The sequence below is a fragment of the Strigops habroptila genome, chromosome 3, assembly GCF_004027225.2.
Source record: "Strigops habroptila isolate Jane chromosome 3, bStrHab1.2.pri, whole genome shotgun sequence".
NCBI classification, from domain to species: domain Eukaryota; kingdom Metazoa; phylum Chordata; class Aves; order Psittaciformes; family Psittacidae; genus Strigops; species Strigops habroptila.
This window is the reverse complement of record NC_044279.2, coordinates 306650-321113: the sequence shown is the minus strand read 5'-3', so window position 1 is coordinate 321113 and position 14464 is coordinate 306650. Positions and strand designations below refer to the sequence as shown.

Genomic DNA, 14464 nt, shown 5'->3' with positions numbered 1-14464 from the left:
TTACCAGCTGGGGCACAGAGTAATGCAGCCAACACGCATGGAGCCCAGTGTGGAAGGGAGGGACCCCAGGAGTAGTGGAGGAAGGACACAGGGGACAGGCAGCAGAGACATCCAGCGAGAGGAATCAAGCGTGGCAGCCTCCACAGCCCCTTGTGGCCTTCAGGACAGATGCCTCGCTGTGTTTCAGCTGTAGGTGGACATGTCTACTTGGGGAGGTGGTCTGAGAGGACAGCTTTTGGGGAGTGGGGCTCACCCCTTCAAGCCAGGCATCTCTGTGTGTTCTGCAGAGGGCCCAGCCCATTCTGAGGTGGTGGGTACAAAGTGAGGGGCAGTGGGATACTGGGAATTGTGCAGAGTCCTTGTGCTGTGGTGAAGATGAGCAGTAGCTGCTCTGACACCACACACAGCCAGAGGGTACCTGCATAGCCTTGGGGTACAAATCTCATAATTATCAAAGAGTTTATGTTGAGAGCTCTTCCTCCTGAGGACCGAAGATGTGGTCGCTGGGGATCGTGTCGTACCAGTGGTCTCTATGCTTGGTGGTTTCTTGCATGCTGAGCTGAATAATACTGAGCAGCTCTGCTCCTGCCTGGCTGCAGCACAGCTTTAGGAGAACCAGATCATAAGGTTTCCCTGTGCTCTCTGGTTGCCTCATCAGTGTCAGCCAAAGGGTCTTTTTGGTAATCAGCCACAGGAAGTTCCTCATCTTCTATGGGTCCTGCTGCATGGTTGGAGGAAGCATCCAGCTGCCTCCAGAGCTACTGCCCTTGTGCTGGGCCAGGTCCTGAGACTTGTGTGTGAACCTGCAGCCTGTGGGAGGAGCAGCTCGTGCTGTCACTGACACATTCACTCCAGAATGTTTCCCATTGTAGGCAAGCTCAAGTTATGGTCACAAAGTTGGAAAAACAGCCCCAAGAAGAAAGCACAAGATAAGATGATGCAAGTCTAAACTAGACCCAGCATCAGCCTTTTCCTTCGCCTGTTGCCCAGGGATTTCCTGAGGAGCTGAAGAACCCAGTGAAGTGTGTGTCCCCCTTCTGCTCTGTGGGGTTTTTAATGGCTCCTGACATTTCAGAGCAAGCCCCAAGAAACCCCACATCTCTGTGCTAGTCAGGGGGGTCTCTTGATGTGCTGGGCTTGTATTTAAAAGCTTGTGATCCAGCTAATGCTGAGGGAATGCCTGTGAGATCACTGACAGCAGGACCCCAGAATGCTGACTCTGCTGATTTCTGTCTGGATGTCAAACGAATTGCTGTTCTGGATGCCACACTGTAATGTTTTCCGAAGGATGTGTCAAGAGCTTATCATTTTGGGGTGATGTGCAGCACTTTCTCTTGATCTACAGCATTTTATAGACTTCATCTAACACAGAAATTCACAATCTGTTCCAGAGACCACTGAGTTAAGGAAGTGTTGTGAGCTGCGTTAACCTGAGAACATGTAACTGCTTCTCTCCGCTTCCTTGGATCAGGATGGTGCAATTCATTGGCCTTGCAAGTGCTTGAATTCAAGTGGGAAGTGCACATCAGCAATTCCCTAGGTGAAACAATATCTGGGCACTCTGGGTGTGAGCTATAAATGGGGAACATCCACAAAGATTGGTAACGATTCTTGCCTCCCTCTTCCTCTCTTGCATTGTTGCATTGTTGTTGTGCTCTGGCAATGATGGTCATTTTCTCTGTTGCTGTAGGAAATGGAATAGTCACATCCGATGCATTTTACATATCCCAGACCAATCCAGGTCTTTCTTGCTGGCATTAGGAGTGGGGGATCCAGTTGCAGGGAGCTGGGAACTGGCAGCTGACAGCAAACTTACATTTGAGATGGTTTTCCCAGCAAACCTCGGGCTGTTTTGTAACCTGGGCCTGTGCTGGGGCCCCAGTTCTTTCTATGGGTGCAATAAAAAATGTTGGGTTTTCTGTAGCTACTCAGCATTTTCTCCTGGCTCCCTGATGCAGTCCTCTCCAGCAGCAGTTGGTGAGGAGCTCAAGCTGATGGTCCCTGGTTTAATGAGGATGCTCCTGATGCGATTCCCTGTTAAAATCTCCTTGACTCTGAATTCATTTAATCTTCAGGGCACATTTCAAGACTTCCTTTGTGTTTGTCTAAGCTTTGAGCATCTAAAACCAAGGCTTAATGGGTTGGGAGAATTTTGCTGTGGCAGGGAAGTGCCTTCTGTTTGCTGTGTCATTTGGAGTGAAACAGCTCTTGAATTTTTCAACACAGGCCAGCCAGGACTCCCTGTTCTCAGTGACTTGTGTTGTCACCTTGGCCAGTTTCTTTCCCTCTCAGCCTTGTTTTGCTCATGGGGCTGATTTCTCTGTTGCTCTGAGGATCTCAGCAGTTACAGGCAGTAGCAGGTTTCCAGGAGCTGGTGTTACCAAAGCCCATGCTATGTCTGGGTCCCCCTTAACAACCCTTTGTACAAAGACAGATGCTGCCAACTCGCTGTTGCATTTTCACAGCATGTGGCTGCATGAAGGCCGTTGTCTACACTGTCTCTCTTCTGGACATGGGTGAAAGAACCTTTTAAATGTGCTTCTTGGGGTGCTTTCTTTCTCCAGAGCACACCTGACCCCAGGCAAAGGTTCCATGCTCTGCTTTTTCGTGTTTCCACTGCGTTAACACTGTACAGTGGTCATTCCAGCATTCCCCTTCCCTGGGAGCCTGCTCATTCTCACATGCTTGTTTCTTTCTCCCCACAGTGCTGAGTATTGGCGAAGGTGGCTTTTGGGAAGGAACCGTGAAGGGCAGGACTGGCTGGTTCCCGGCAGAATGTGTTGAGGAGGTGCAGATGCGACAGTATGATTCCCGGCAAGGTAAGCTGCTCCAGCACCACTGTCCCTCAGCACTGGGAGCCCTGGAAATTCACAACTATTGATTCTAAATTGCCATCAGTCTCTGAGTTTGCCCATTCTTTGCAATGGGTGCAGCTGAAGAATTGTATCTCAAGATGTTAGTTTCTGTTACTGGGTGCATTAGCATCCAGCAGTGGACACACTGATCCATGGTAAGTGTGTGGTGCTGTTGTGAGAAGAGCACTCAGCATCCCTTTAGTGGAGATCACTGCAGTGGCTGGTCTTATGGAGGTGATGCTGAGTGGTGGAGCAAGAGAGTGTGACTGTTGATCTGACCCCCCAACCCTGCATTATGTTTTGGGGGACTTCCAAAGGAAAGTGATTTGCACGTTTGTTCTAGTCCACCTTTAAAAGTGGCTGTAACTCATCCCCAGCACTCCTGACCCCATCTCCAGCCACCACCCAACAGGAGTTTGCTGTTCCCTGAAGACAGTGGTGTCAGGAGGAGCTGCACATTGCATGTGCCAACAAAATGGTATTCTTGGACGTCACTATGAATGAATGAGTCTCCTGTTGCTGTGGGGTGTATCCCACAGCTTGCCCCTTGTCACTGGGAGCTTCCTGGCAGCGTTCCTCCCCCAGCCTGAGGATGGAGTGGGAAATGCTTCCAGCAAGCCTAAACTTGTCCTGGTGTAAAGCAGCTGAGGAGAACATCTGGATTATTGTTTTTTCGATGTATTACTTGGGAGATAAGTGGCCTTGATTTGACACATTCACTGCAGTTCTCTTTGCATAGTAAATGAGCTCTAAAATTCACACAGCTGGATTCTGGTAAGTGACAGTTGAACCTCAATTGTGAAGTTGGAAACAAAGTTGTAGAAAAAGCCCTCAGTAAAATACAGTTCTCTGGTTTGCACACAACTGGTTTTAATTTGTTTCTGGAAGCCTGAACCCACTTACAAAGTCTTTTCTTTCCTCTAATCCCAGTCCTTCCAGAGAGTTGTAAATGTATGTGTGTGCAACCTCGGGCATCTCTTTTACCAGGATGACTGGATTCCATAAGTGAGCCACTAACCATGTGCGTGCTGTGATGAGTATGTGGCAGGTCGGGTGTGCTCTGGGACACTTGCACATCACTCCCTGTGGATAAAGTATCAGGTGCCTCTGGGACCTGGTCTTGTGGCTGTGGAGGGTGTCGTGGGAGCAGGACTCCACCAAGCAGCACCTCGAACCTGCACCCAGCAAAGCTTTTCTCCCCCCCGCCTCTGACTTGTTTAGTTGCTGGCTCTCCATCTGCAGCTTCAGCTCATGTTCCCAGTGCTCGTTCGCATTCTTCCTTCAGATTAGCTCTGTATGTGCCTCATCTCGCTGCGCTGGGCACTGCTGCCTTTGCCCCCTCCTGCACTCGCCTGTGTGCTGGGCCCGTCACAGGTGGAGCAGAAGTGTTCCTGTTGTGCTGATGGGAAACGCTTGATGGCAGTGAAGACTTCATCTGGATGTTCCTCCTTTTTCAGGGGTGATTAGGGCTGATGAGTTCGAAATTCCACTGAGAAGGTTCCACCTTCCTCCCTTTTGTGCTACTTTGGAGTAGTGCTCTGGAGCCATTTCAGTGCACAGGGCTTCTTGCCCTGTCCTATTGTGATGCTAAGTGAAAAAGAGAATAGACTAATCCATGTGGCTTACAAGCCCTTCCTGTTTCTGGGCGTTCATGTTTACTGGGTGCTTTCTTGGAGGATGCTCCATGTTTGGGTTGAATTGAAGCAGTGCAGTGAAATGTGAAAACTGAAGCTGGAGCAGATGCATGAGCCCTTTCCTCCAGTTGTCCATCCTGGCTGGCTCTTGGCATGTCCTCCAGCCTGGCTTTGGCTTTGCCAACTTTTCCAGACAAAGTTTGGGCACAGTGTTGAGATAGATACAGATGGTTTGTGGGAGGTAGTTTGGATATGGCCAAGATGCTTGGGCGCAGAAAGAAGTTTCACTGTATAGACGTGATGTTGCTCTGCCACTTCTCATCAAGATCAAAGAAAGTGTCTGTCTTGTGAGTTTAAGCACAGTCCAGCAGCTGGGTGGGCTCTGCACTGGTGGAAGGGTTTTGGCCTGACTATGCTTTGCTGGGGAGGAAAACCACATCAGAGCTGTGGACATCTCCAGCTCTGTTTATCGATGGAGGAGGGTGGCAGGGCTGCATGGCAGAGACCTGACTAGACTCTTGTTGAGACAAACTGAAGGTGGCTGTGACGAGGATGGGAGCAGCTCAGGAAATTCATTGCGATCTTCATTGAAATTCAGAGAGTGCAACTTCCAGGGTTGACATTTTGGAGCTGGTATTAGGATCTTCCTTTAACCTGCATCTATTTTCATGCTTTGAGGGAAAAGGCCATGAGCTGCATATTGATCTACCTAAATGAGCCAAGTTCTTCACCAAGGGTGCCTCTGGGTCAGCACTTCCCTCCCAGGTCCCAGCTTGTAGGTGCTGCAGTGCTTCTTGGCTATGGAGGGAGATGTCCTATTGCCCACCTCTGTTACAGGCCCCAAGGCAGAAACCAACATTTCTGACTTCCCAGTGAGGGTCTCCTTAGATATCTCCTGCCTGTGGAACTGAAATCCTTTGGGGCCCAAACAGAGCTGCTTTGGTAAATAACTCAAACTTTCTGTATGTTCTCAATTTATTTCTTCTGGCCCTACTGAGATCTCTGCTTTTGCCCATTTTCCCATAGAGATGATCCTTCTTGTATCATCCTGACATTCAAGAGAAGATCCAAGTTCAATCTCATCACTTCACTACTCCCGTTTATTCCTGTCTGCACCTCCTCTAATACCATGCCCTATATTCGACTGAAAGTGGTGTGATGTTTCTAGTGGATCCAGGGAATTAATCTTTTTGTGCCTTCCCTGTGGTTAAAGCAGGACCAACCTCATCATGTGTCCCCCAGCTTTCAGTACTTGGAGATCTGTGGGCGTAGGCACCTGCATGTGAACACTGCCTGGTCTCTGGATTCTGTACAAGCTCATGATGTGTAGACCTGCTGCTGGGCAGTGGGGTCTTCTCAGATCCCAAGCTGCAGCAGTGATTCTGCACAGGAATGACCTTGTCTCCCTGAGTGGGGGCACTGGTGGAGCTTCACAGCGGGGGGACTGCTTGTCGAGCAGCCACTGGGAGCTTCATTCACGCTCGCAGAGGTGCTGTGGGGTGTCACCAGGGGATGTGACAGCTCCCGGGGGTGGGCAGCACTTGTACAAGAACCTGAGAGACTGCAGATCTACCCCCAGGTGGCGCAGGAAGATGGTCTTTCAGTGTGAAGGCATGAAGGGCTCTGACTAATATGAAACAGAAAAAGGTGGTTTGTCAGTGGCTATTTTCCAGCACGTCCAGCCCAAATGTGTGTCCAGCCTCCAAATGTCCAGCCTCCCATTCTCCTGCCTCTCCTCCTCAGCGTGTCCCCAAGGACCACATAGTTCAGGGCCTAGAGAGCACCAAGTCACCAAGCATGAGCTGCCTGATATGCCTGATCACTGAGGGAAGGAGACACGTGCAGTTTGTGCTGGAGCTAAAGCCCTTTGCCTGCAGAGGTGATGCCCCAGCACACGCCAGCGGTGGTTGCCAGTGCTGGTAAGTCACTGGCTCTTTGGATACCAAAAGCATTTGGAGAAGGAGCAGTTGGTGAGGACCTACCCATGCATTTGGTCCCTCAGAAGTCAAAATGGCTTTAAACCAAGACATGAGGGGGGTGATGTGGATAGGCTGCTGTCGGCATTGCTTGTTTTAATAAAAGAAGAGGAATATCACATAGATGTTGGCACACCTTTGCCTGAAGGAACACGAGAGACGAGCAGGTGGTCAGGTGAAAGCAGCAGGCAGACAGGCAGACTGCTCCCAAAGAGACTGTCTCCTCCGCTGATGGACCTACTGGTGGCCAGTCAGGTAAGGCTGAGGTATTTGGAATACAAATGCCAGCTCAGGAGTAGTGCACAGGAGAAGCTGAGCTAACTGATTTGGTCAGTCCAGCAGCTCTTAAAAGTGAGAACAGGGCGGTGAGGCACGTGTGCGCTTCAGGGAAAGGCAGAGGCAATGGTGAAGCTGAGGATGGGAGGGGTGTGTGGTGCATGAACTGTGCAGAACCAGAGGTAGGACAAAGCCATAAACCTTTAGACTGCTTTGGAAAATGATGGTGTCAGGAATCCTGTATTTGGAAAAGAGGAAAAACGTAGTGAAGTAAATGGAACTGAGCATTTTCAGTGGGCTGAAGGAGAGGTGGGATTTTGAGTGAATATTTTGAGTTGAAGCTACAAAAACCTGCCCAACAATGTATTCCTGGCAAAAGATAAATCCTGCAGGTAAATAATCCAAATGTGGTTGTCCCCAGGCCTCTAGGAATAAGCTAAGCTCTCAAAGAACAAAGACTAGGATTCATCTGCAAAAAAACCCTGTGTCAGGGGATCTGAAATCACAAATGTGACATGCAGCTTGCCAGGAACTCAGCTGCGCTAGACCTGGAGAATGCTGAGAGGAGTAATAGTAGATTCTTCAGCTCTACAAATAAGAGTAAGGAAAGAGGATGTAGAGCTATTAAGCCGTGAGAATGAGATAAGATCAAAGGTAATTAGATAAAGGTCCAAACCTACCAGAACAGTTCCCTTTCGAAAGGGGCATGATGTTGGCTGGCTTGGCCACAGCAGGACAGGTACTGCTAGCTGGAGAGAGCAGCAGCAGGGCCCTGAGGGCACTAAGCTATCTTCATGTCCATGACCAGTTTAACTGGGGTCCCCTCTCACAACACTGGTCCCAGAAGCTCTGTTTAAGGTACAGCTTTCAGTGCCTGCCTGAACTATGGTGGAGGAGTCCTGGTCTCCAGTTCACTTATTGTCATGCCCATGGCTGGTCATGGACCCTCCTGATCCAGACCCCAACCCATGGACTGATTTCCGAGCTTGGTCTCAGACCTGCCTCATGGCTGTGGACCTGCCTCGTGACCATTAGACCTGGCCTTAACCCTGACCTGCGGATTGGCTTCCTGGCTTGTGTGGAGACCTGCCCCATCACTGTGCTGCTGCCTTATGAGCTAGCAGTACAATCTCTGGTTGGTCCTGCTGGCCTGGCTGTGGGGTCTCTGGGGTTTCTGACCCACCTCCCTTAGGAGACAGTCCCACCTAAGCAGTGACACCAGCATTCTGGAAAATAATAGGTAAAACTGCTGGCACATTAGCAAAGGTGAGGTGAGGGTGAAGCCTGTGCATGGGAGCGCTCTGGGCAACCCCGGCTGAGGTGCTGTGTGTGAACTAGTACAAGAGTGTTCAAAACCGATTTTGAAGGAAGAGGAAGGTGGGAAAAGGGGTAGGACAGAACAATGTGTATCCAGGAACGTTTTTGTTCTAAAGGAGGTTGACTGCGTTGGCTAAGGAAATGTTCCAGCTCGTTTGGATTTCAGGACAGTGTCACGTGGGAAATGATTAGTAAAATTGGAGGAAATGTGGGGTAGCACTGGAAATCTGTCATATGTCACTACCTCATTAATGATTTCACCTCTGAAATGCTTTCACTAATAGCTGTGGCCAAAATAAAACTGGAATGTGCTGCTAATGTGGCATCTTATGAGGTGAGAACATTTTACTTTCAGAAGTGGATGAGTTGGCATAATAAATAGGATGAAATTCAGTAGGATAAAACACAGGATCTTGCACTTGAAACAAGATGTTCTCGGTAGTTACATGCTGATGTTTTACTTCTTCAAACAACGAGAGGAGGCCCATTAGTGGTTCAGGAGGTGGCTGTAGCATCGTGTGTTTGTGGATGAGGCAGATGAGAGACGGGGATGTCTCGTATGAGGCATTTCCAGTGTGTGGGAGATGTTAGTGCAATGCTTAAAGAGCTGTTAACATCTGATAGGGAACTGGTCATCATCCTGATCACTGCAGGAAACTGAATTCATGTTGGTCTCACTCCTCATGTGCACATGCTGGTGGGACAAGAGACTTTCACAGTGTAGGCAGCCTCCGTGTGCTTGACCAGGAACCGAAGCTTCAATGGGGGGATCCGTCCTTGGATGGGAACTGAGTAGCGGCTGTAGGGCCAGGTTGGATGGGGCTTGGAGCACCCTGCTCTAGTGGAAGGTGTCCCTGCCCATGGCAGGGAGTTGGAACTGGATGAGCTTAAAGGTCTCTTCCAACCCAAACCATTCTGTGGTGATTCTATGCTGTGACTCCGTACATGCTGACCTTGCACACACAGATCTCAGTAATGCAATTAGGGAGTATTTACAATATATGAAATGAAATATGAGTATTAATTTTTCAGGACCTAGTTTGCCACTTGTTGGACAAGGTTCTGCTGAAGCAGGCACTGGAATGGCTGCTTTGAACATGGCACATTCTTGCTTTGGGTTAATTACAGAGTAGTCTGAGTCTGTGGTCCAGGGAGTTATTGGGAGGAGGACCTGCAGCTTTGGTTAAAATTGCAGAGGGACATTTGGTAGCTGTAGTTAAGACAAAATAGCTCTTTAGGATAGGTTGCCGGCACTGTAAAATGTGTATTTACTTACTACATGTTGGAATGTGGCAGTCCTGTGGTAGTGCTAGCATCCAGTTTGGGCTCATCTCACCCTGAACCGTTGTCTCTCCCCTGATCCTCACTCCCCTGTGTTTTCCAAAATCACCTTTAGTGGTGAATCCTGCCTATCTCCCACACGGATCAGGGGTGGAACAGGCCTCACCTGCCCGCTCATCTCCTGGGAGGAAACACCCAGAAACTAAAGGACAAGTTTGGGTGTGGAGCAGAACATGCCAACAACTCTGATGCGTGTTGTGAGCAGCCCATTGTCACAGCACCTCTGCTGTGGACTGAGGAAGGTGTGAGAATGGAGCATACGCTCCCCGTGCACTGCGAGCCTGCAGCCTGGCCTTGGTGGAGATCCATGGCTGCTGGGTATCACCTCCTGCTGGGTATCACCTCCTGCTGGGTATCACCTCGCTGCTCTTCACCTATCTCAAGTTGTGTCTGTTTGCAGAGATGCTGTAGTGTCTCCTCCAGGAAACACTCTGTGCTGTTAGCTGCTTCCACGTGCAGATCTGACTTTTGTAGAGAGAAAATGTTGGGAAGCTCCATGAGGCTGTGCTGGAACCGGTGGGATGAGAGCGCTTGCAGACACAGGGATCTGGGTTTTCCTGGGAGGTTCCGCTGCTTCCTCGAACCTGATGGCTCCGGCAGTGCCGGGTTCAGGCAGATACAGGGCTGGGGGGTTGCTGCAGAATCACCAGCTCAGCTCTCCAGGATTGGGATTCTGGAAGGAGGGGAAGGTCCTCAGCACTGGGAGTTGCAAGGACACAGCCCAGGAAGGCACTGACACCAGCTGTGGAGAACATGTTGTGGGATGCTAGGACTGACCAAGACCTAGAGCTGATGCTGGGTGTGCAATAACCATGGGATGAGAAACTTGTTTATTAGAGCTTTTCTTCTATATCTTATGTTGATGCCTGTGGAAGGATGTGGGAGTCAGTGGTGTTGAGGGAACTGCCTGTTTTGCCTGACAGAGGCCTCTCCTTTACTGCTCCTTGTGTGCCCATTTATTTGTGGCAAGGTTTCCAGTTGTTTGCCATTATCACAGCATTTAAATTCCTAATACATGAAACCACGTTACCAGAGTCCCAGTGGACCCAGCTTTGACATTTCCTCTTTTTCTGAGAAAAGATAAATAATTTTAAGGGTGGAATAAACCCTCCTCATGTGCCAGGGATGTATTTAGTTACTTCATCGGTACCTGGGCTGGAGCAGCTCTGCTCTGGAGGTAGGCTGAGAGAGCTGGGCTGGGTCAGCCTGGAGAAGAGAAGGCTCCTGAAGGGGAGACCTTAGAGCAGCTCCAGTGCCTAAAGGGGCTCCAGGAAACCTGGAGAGGGGCTTTGGACAAGGGCCTGTAGGGACAGGCCAAGGGGAATGGCTTTAACCTGCCAGAGGGGAGATTGAGATGAGCTCTGAGGCAGAAGCTCTTCCCTGTGAGGGTGCTGAGGCACTGGCACAGGGTGCCCAGAGGAGCTGTGGCTGCCCCATCCCTGGCAGTGTTCAAGGCCCTCCCAACCCAGACCAGTCTGAGATACTACCTGTGGGTAGCAGTGGAGGTGGTGGAAGTGTTCCCTTTGCAGAAAGCCTTTCTGAAGAAAGAATTAGAAGCTTGAACCACCTTTAGATCAAGAAATGAATTTCCTGTGTAAGAAATGTTTCGAAATTGGAATAACAATTGTTGGGTACCTCAAATTATTTACAAGTGTAATAGTGAGAGCATCTTTCTGGCTGGGCCTGTCCCCTCACTGTCTGTCCTAGTGTTCAGTGTGGATATTGGAAGAGCAGATAGGATAACAACGGGATTTAAAGAAGATTACTAGCACCATTGTTTGACTCATCCATGCCCGTGTTGTGCAGCAGTCAGATGTATTTTCCAGCCTAGTACATCGGAGGCACCAGCGCACATCACCACCAAGGGAAGATGAGGTGATGGTGATCATGGTTGGCCCCGGTGGCCTGAATCTGGACCACCGGAGCCCAGCCTGAGCCAAGGTTCCTATGGAGAGCAGGGCTGTTCCTGTCCCGGCTGCCTGGGCTCCAGAGGGAGGTTGCAGGAGTCGTTGGCTCTTTCTTTTGGTAGAGGGCAGTGTTGTTCTTCACTTGTCTCTGATGGCACCTTCATGTGATGCAATGCGTAGGGTGCAGAGGAGGAGGATTTTGGTGCTTTAATGAAATACAGCTCTGATTTCCTGTAGGGAATTGATCGTCTCCCTTCTGGAGCTCTGCACCAGCCTTTGGGGAGGTCAGCTTGTTTTGTTATGGTCCCCATTTCGTAACTCAGTGTCTGTGTGTCCCGCATGTGGAGGGATGAGTTGTCTATTCCACCTTCTCTTTTGTTTTCTTGGTACATTATGGAGTCTGCCTCGGCTGACCATGATCCTCCTCTGGAGAACTCTGTCCTAAAGCCAGACTGGGGTGGTGTTGAAGTAATGGGGGATACAGCCTCATCCACAGGGAGACTGGATGGTGTGTAGAGCAATGGCGTGGAGTTGTCCTGCAGCTGAGATGCTGTTGATGTCTCCTGTGGCCATTTGTGTGGGTTGGGTCTCATTGGATATAGTGGTTTGCATGTAGCACCTGTGTACCTTGTTGTGACTTGGCAATCATTGCTTTTGACAAATACCTTTGCTTTTTTGGAGAAAGCCCATGCTAGGAGGAGACATACAGACAGCAGGAAATGGAGAATTCAGTCAGCTGAACTTCCCAGGGTGGAAGGGAGCAGCCCTGGCTGAGCAGCAAGTGCCAGGAATGGTTTGGGTTGGAAGAGACCTTAAAGCTCATCCAGTTCCAACTCCCTGCCATGGGCAGGGACACCTTTCACTAGAGCAGGGTGCTCCAAGCCCCATCCAACCTGGCCTTGAACACTGGCAGAGATGGGGCAGCCACAGCTTCTCTGGGCACCCTGTGCCAGCGCCTCAGCACCCTCACAGGGAAGAACTTCTGCCTTGTATCTAACCTGAACTTCTCCTGTTTCAGTTTGAATCCAAACCCTTGTCCTGTTGCTACAGTCCCAACACTGTGGCTTTGCTGAGCAGGTCTTTGAGAGTCCCTGTGGGGGGAAGGAGCTCCCAAATAGGCATCTGCCTGGGAGCAGTGGATTGGGAGGCAAAGCAGCACAAGCCTCAGGAGCTGGAGTGCTGCCCTGAGAGTCCCTGCAGGGAAGAAGGTCCCTCTTTTGCTCTTCCAGCTCTTCCACGTGGTGTTGCAGAATGATCAGTGAGAAGATGGACAGGAAGCAGTGGCGTAGGAGCATGGAGCTGCACCTCGGTGCTGTGTGACAAGTGCCTGTGTGTGCTTGGTGACAAATTGGAGGCATCTCTCAGAGGATACCCAGGGACAGCTCACACTGGGAGCAGCACAAACACTGTGAAGAGTCCTGCTGGGACTGCACCTCACCTTCCTACTTGAGTTCAGTTCCCTCCTTCAGTCTGTGCACGAAAGGTACTGGGGAGAGACTTCAGCATGAACTGTGCTGGAAGCCTTCTTGGCCTGCTGACCACCAAGTCATTGTGTGTGACCAGCCAGCATGCACCTAAGTTTGCCCAGGTAGACCAGCAGCCTGGTGAAAGCTTGGTACAGGAGGAGGAAGGGGAGCAGGGGAACAAATCATGGAACAACCAGAATGGATTTACCATGGACAAATTGTGGCTGGCATTGCCTGAATCATCATAGAACCAAATCCCAGGTTGGGAGGGACCTCAAGGATCATCTGGTCCAACCTTTCTAGGCAAAGCATGACCTAGACTAGATGTTCTGATGGCCTTCTGCGCTGGAATGGCTGGCTCTGTGCACAAAAAGAGGCTGGTGGTTGTTCTACACCTTGACTTTTATCAAAGCCTGTGGCACAATCTCTCGTATTATTCTTATAGCTGTTTACTTATGCATGAAGAAGGGTGGTAAGAGTACATCCAAGCCTAAAATAGCTTCCTGGTTAACAGTCAAATGTGCCTGCTTTTACCACAGTCTCCTGGCTGGAGAGAGATGACTCTTCCCATTTGGGCACTCGGAAGATGGCAATTCCGTGACGGGACATGAGAGTTTCCAAATGCAGACGGGACATCTGCATTTGGAAAGCGCGTGTTGATGTTCCGGAGCTGGGAACTGCTGTCTCACTGGAGTTCCACATGCAGCACATGGGCACATGGGAGCCTGTGCAGGAATGCTGAAGAGCAGATAACAGTAGAGCTGTAGGTGATGGAGCATTAGTTGGCATGGCGAGGCAGCTGCTGCTGGAAAAGCATGCACATGGAATCCATCTCCATGGGCTCCCATAACCTCCCATGTCCCCTGGGCCTGGTGATCCGCCAGCCTTCCAAGCAGAGCTGCATTTCCCTCTTGTCATGCAGGAGGTGGGAGCGAGTCCCCTCTTGCTCTGCGCCAGCGTTTCAAACTCCCCTTGGTTTCTCTCCCACTTGACTCCCTTTGAGCCTGATCCTGTCTCCATTCCACTGCTGCTTGTGTTGGCTTCCTCTGTGCTGTGCTGCCTTTAACTTCATCCCTTTGTTTCTCTGAACCTTCCTCCTGTTTCAGTTCATCTGCTGCTCTGCCAGCAGCTTCCTCTTGCGATCAGGAGTTAAGGTCAGTGTGTGAATATCCCAAGGTGCTGCTGAGGTTTTACAGCTGACATCTGGTAGATTTGCTGATTTTTGCCCTTCTGAGAGTGGGAACTTCAAAGTTTTGACATTGGATTCACTTTTCCTTAACATTTCCAATAACACGACACTTCCTACTGGTTTGACCAGTAAACTACTTATGATGCAAGTGTGGTTTTCTTGCTTAGTGGTCAGGTTAAGGTACTACAGATATTCTGGGCATGAACTGAAGGTCCATGTTCCGTAAAGTGATGGGTGTAAGAGTACTGAGGTCAAGCAGGACAGTACAAAGTGCCAAGATTCCCATGTTAGTTACATAGGAACTTTTACCAGTGCCTTGACACTTGTAACCCATTTATCTTACTTGCACCGTGTCACCAAGGAGTAAGGATGTGGTTGTGTTAAAGCACTCTTAGGCTGACATTTGAACTGTTCAGGATGCAAGGGAATTTAAAATAAAAAAACCCCACTGTTGCTTAAAGTGGTTTCTCCTGATTTCTTTAGGTCTGTACAAGAATCAAAAG

The 14464-nt window shown here is 49.8% G+C and overlaps 1 protein-coding gene across 1 annotated transcript in view; it reads left to right on the top strand.

The window, feature by feature from the left end:
• SHANK3 (SH3 and multiple ankyrin repeat domains 3) overlaps positions 1–14464 on the top strand; it is a 324463-nt gene that overhangs the window by 188408 nt on the left and 121591 nt on the right. The window contains exon 16 of the mRNA XM_030472062.1: positions 2706–2819. Coding sequence (XP_030327922.1) covers positions 2706–2819 — 114 coding nt within the window. The remainder of the gene's footprint in view (positions 1–2705; positions 2820–14464) is intronic.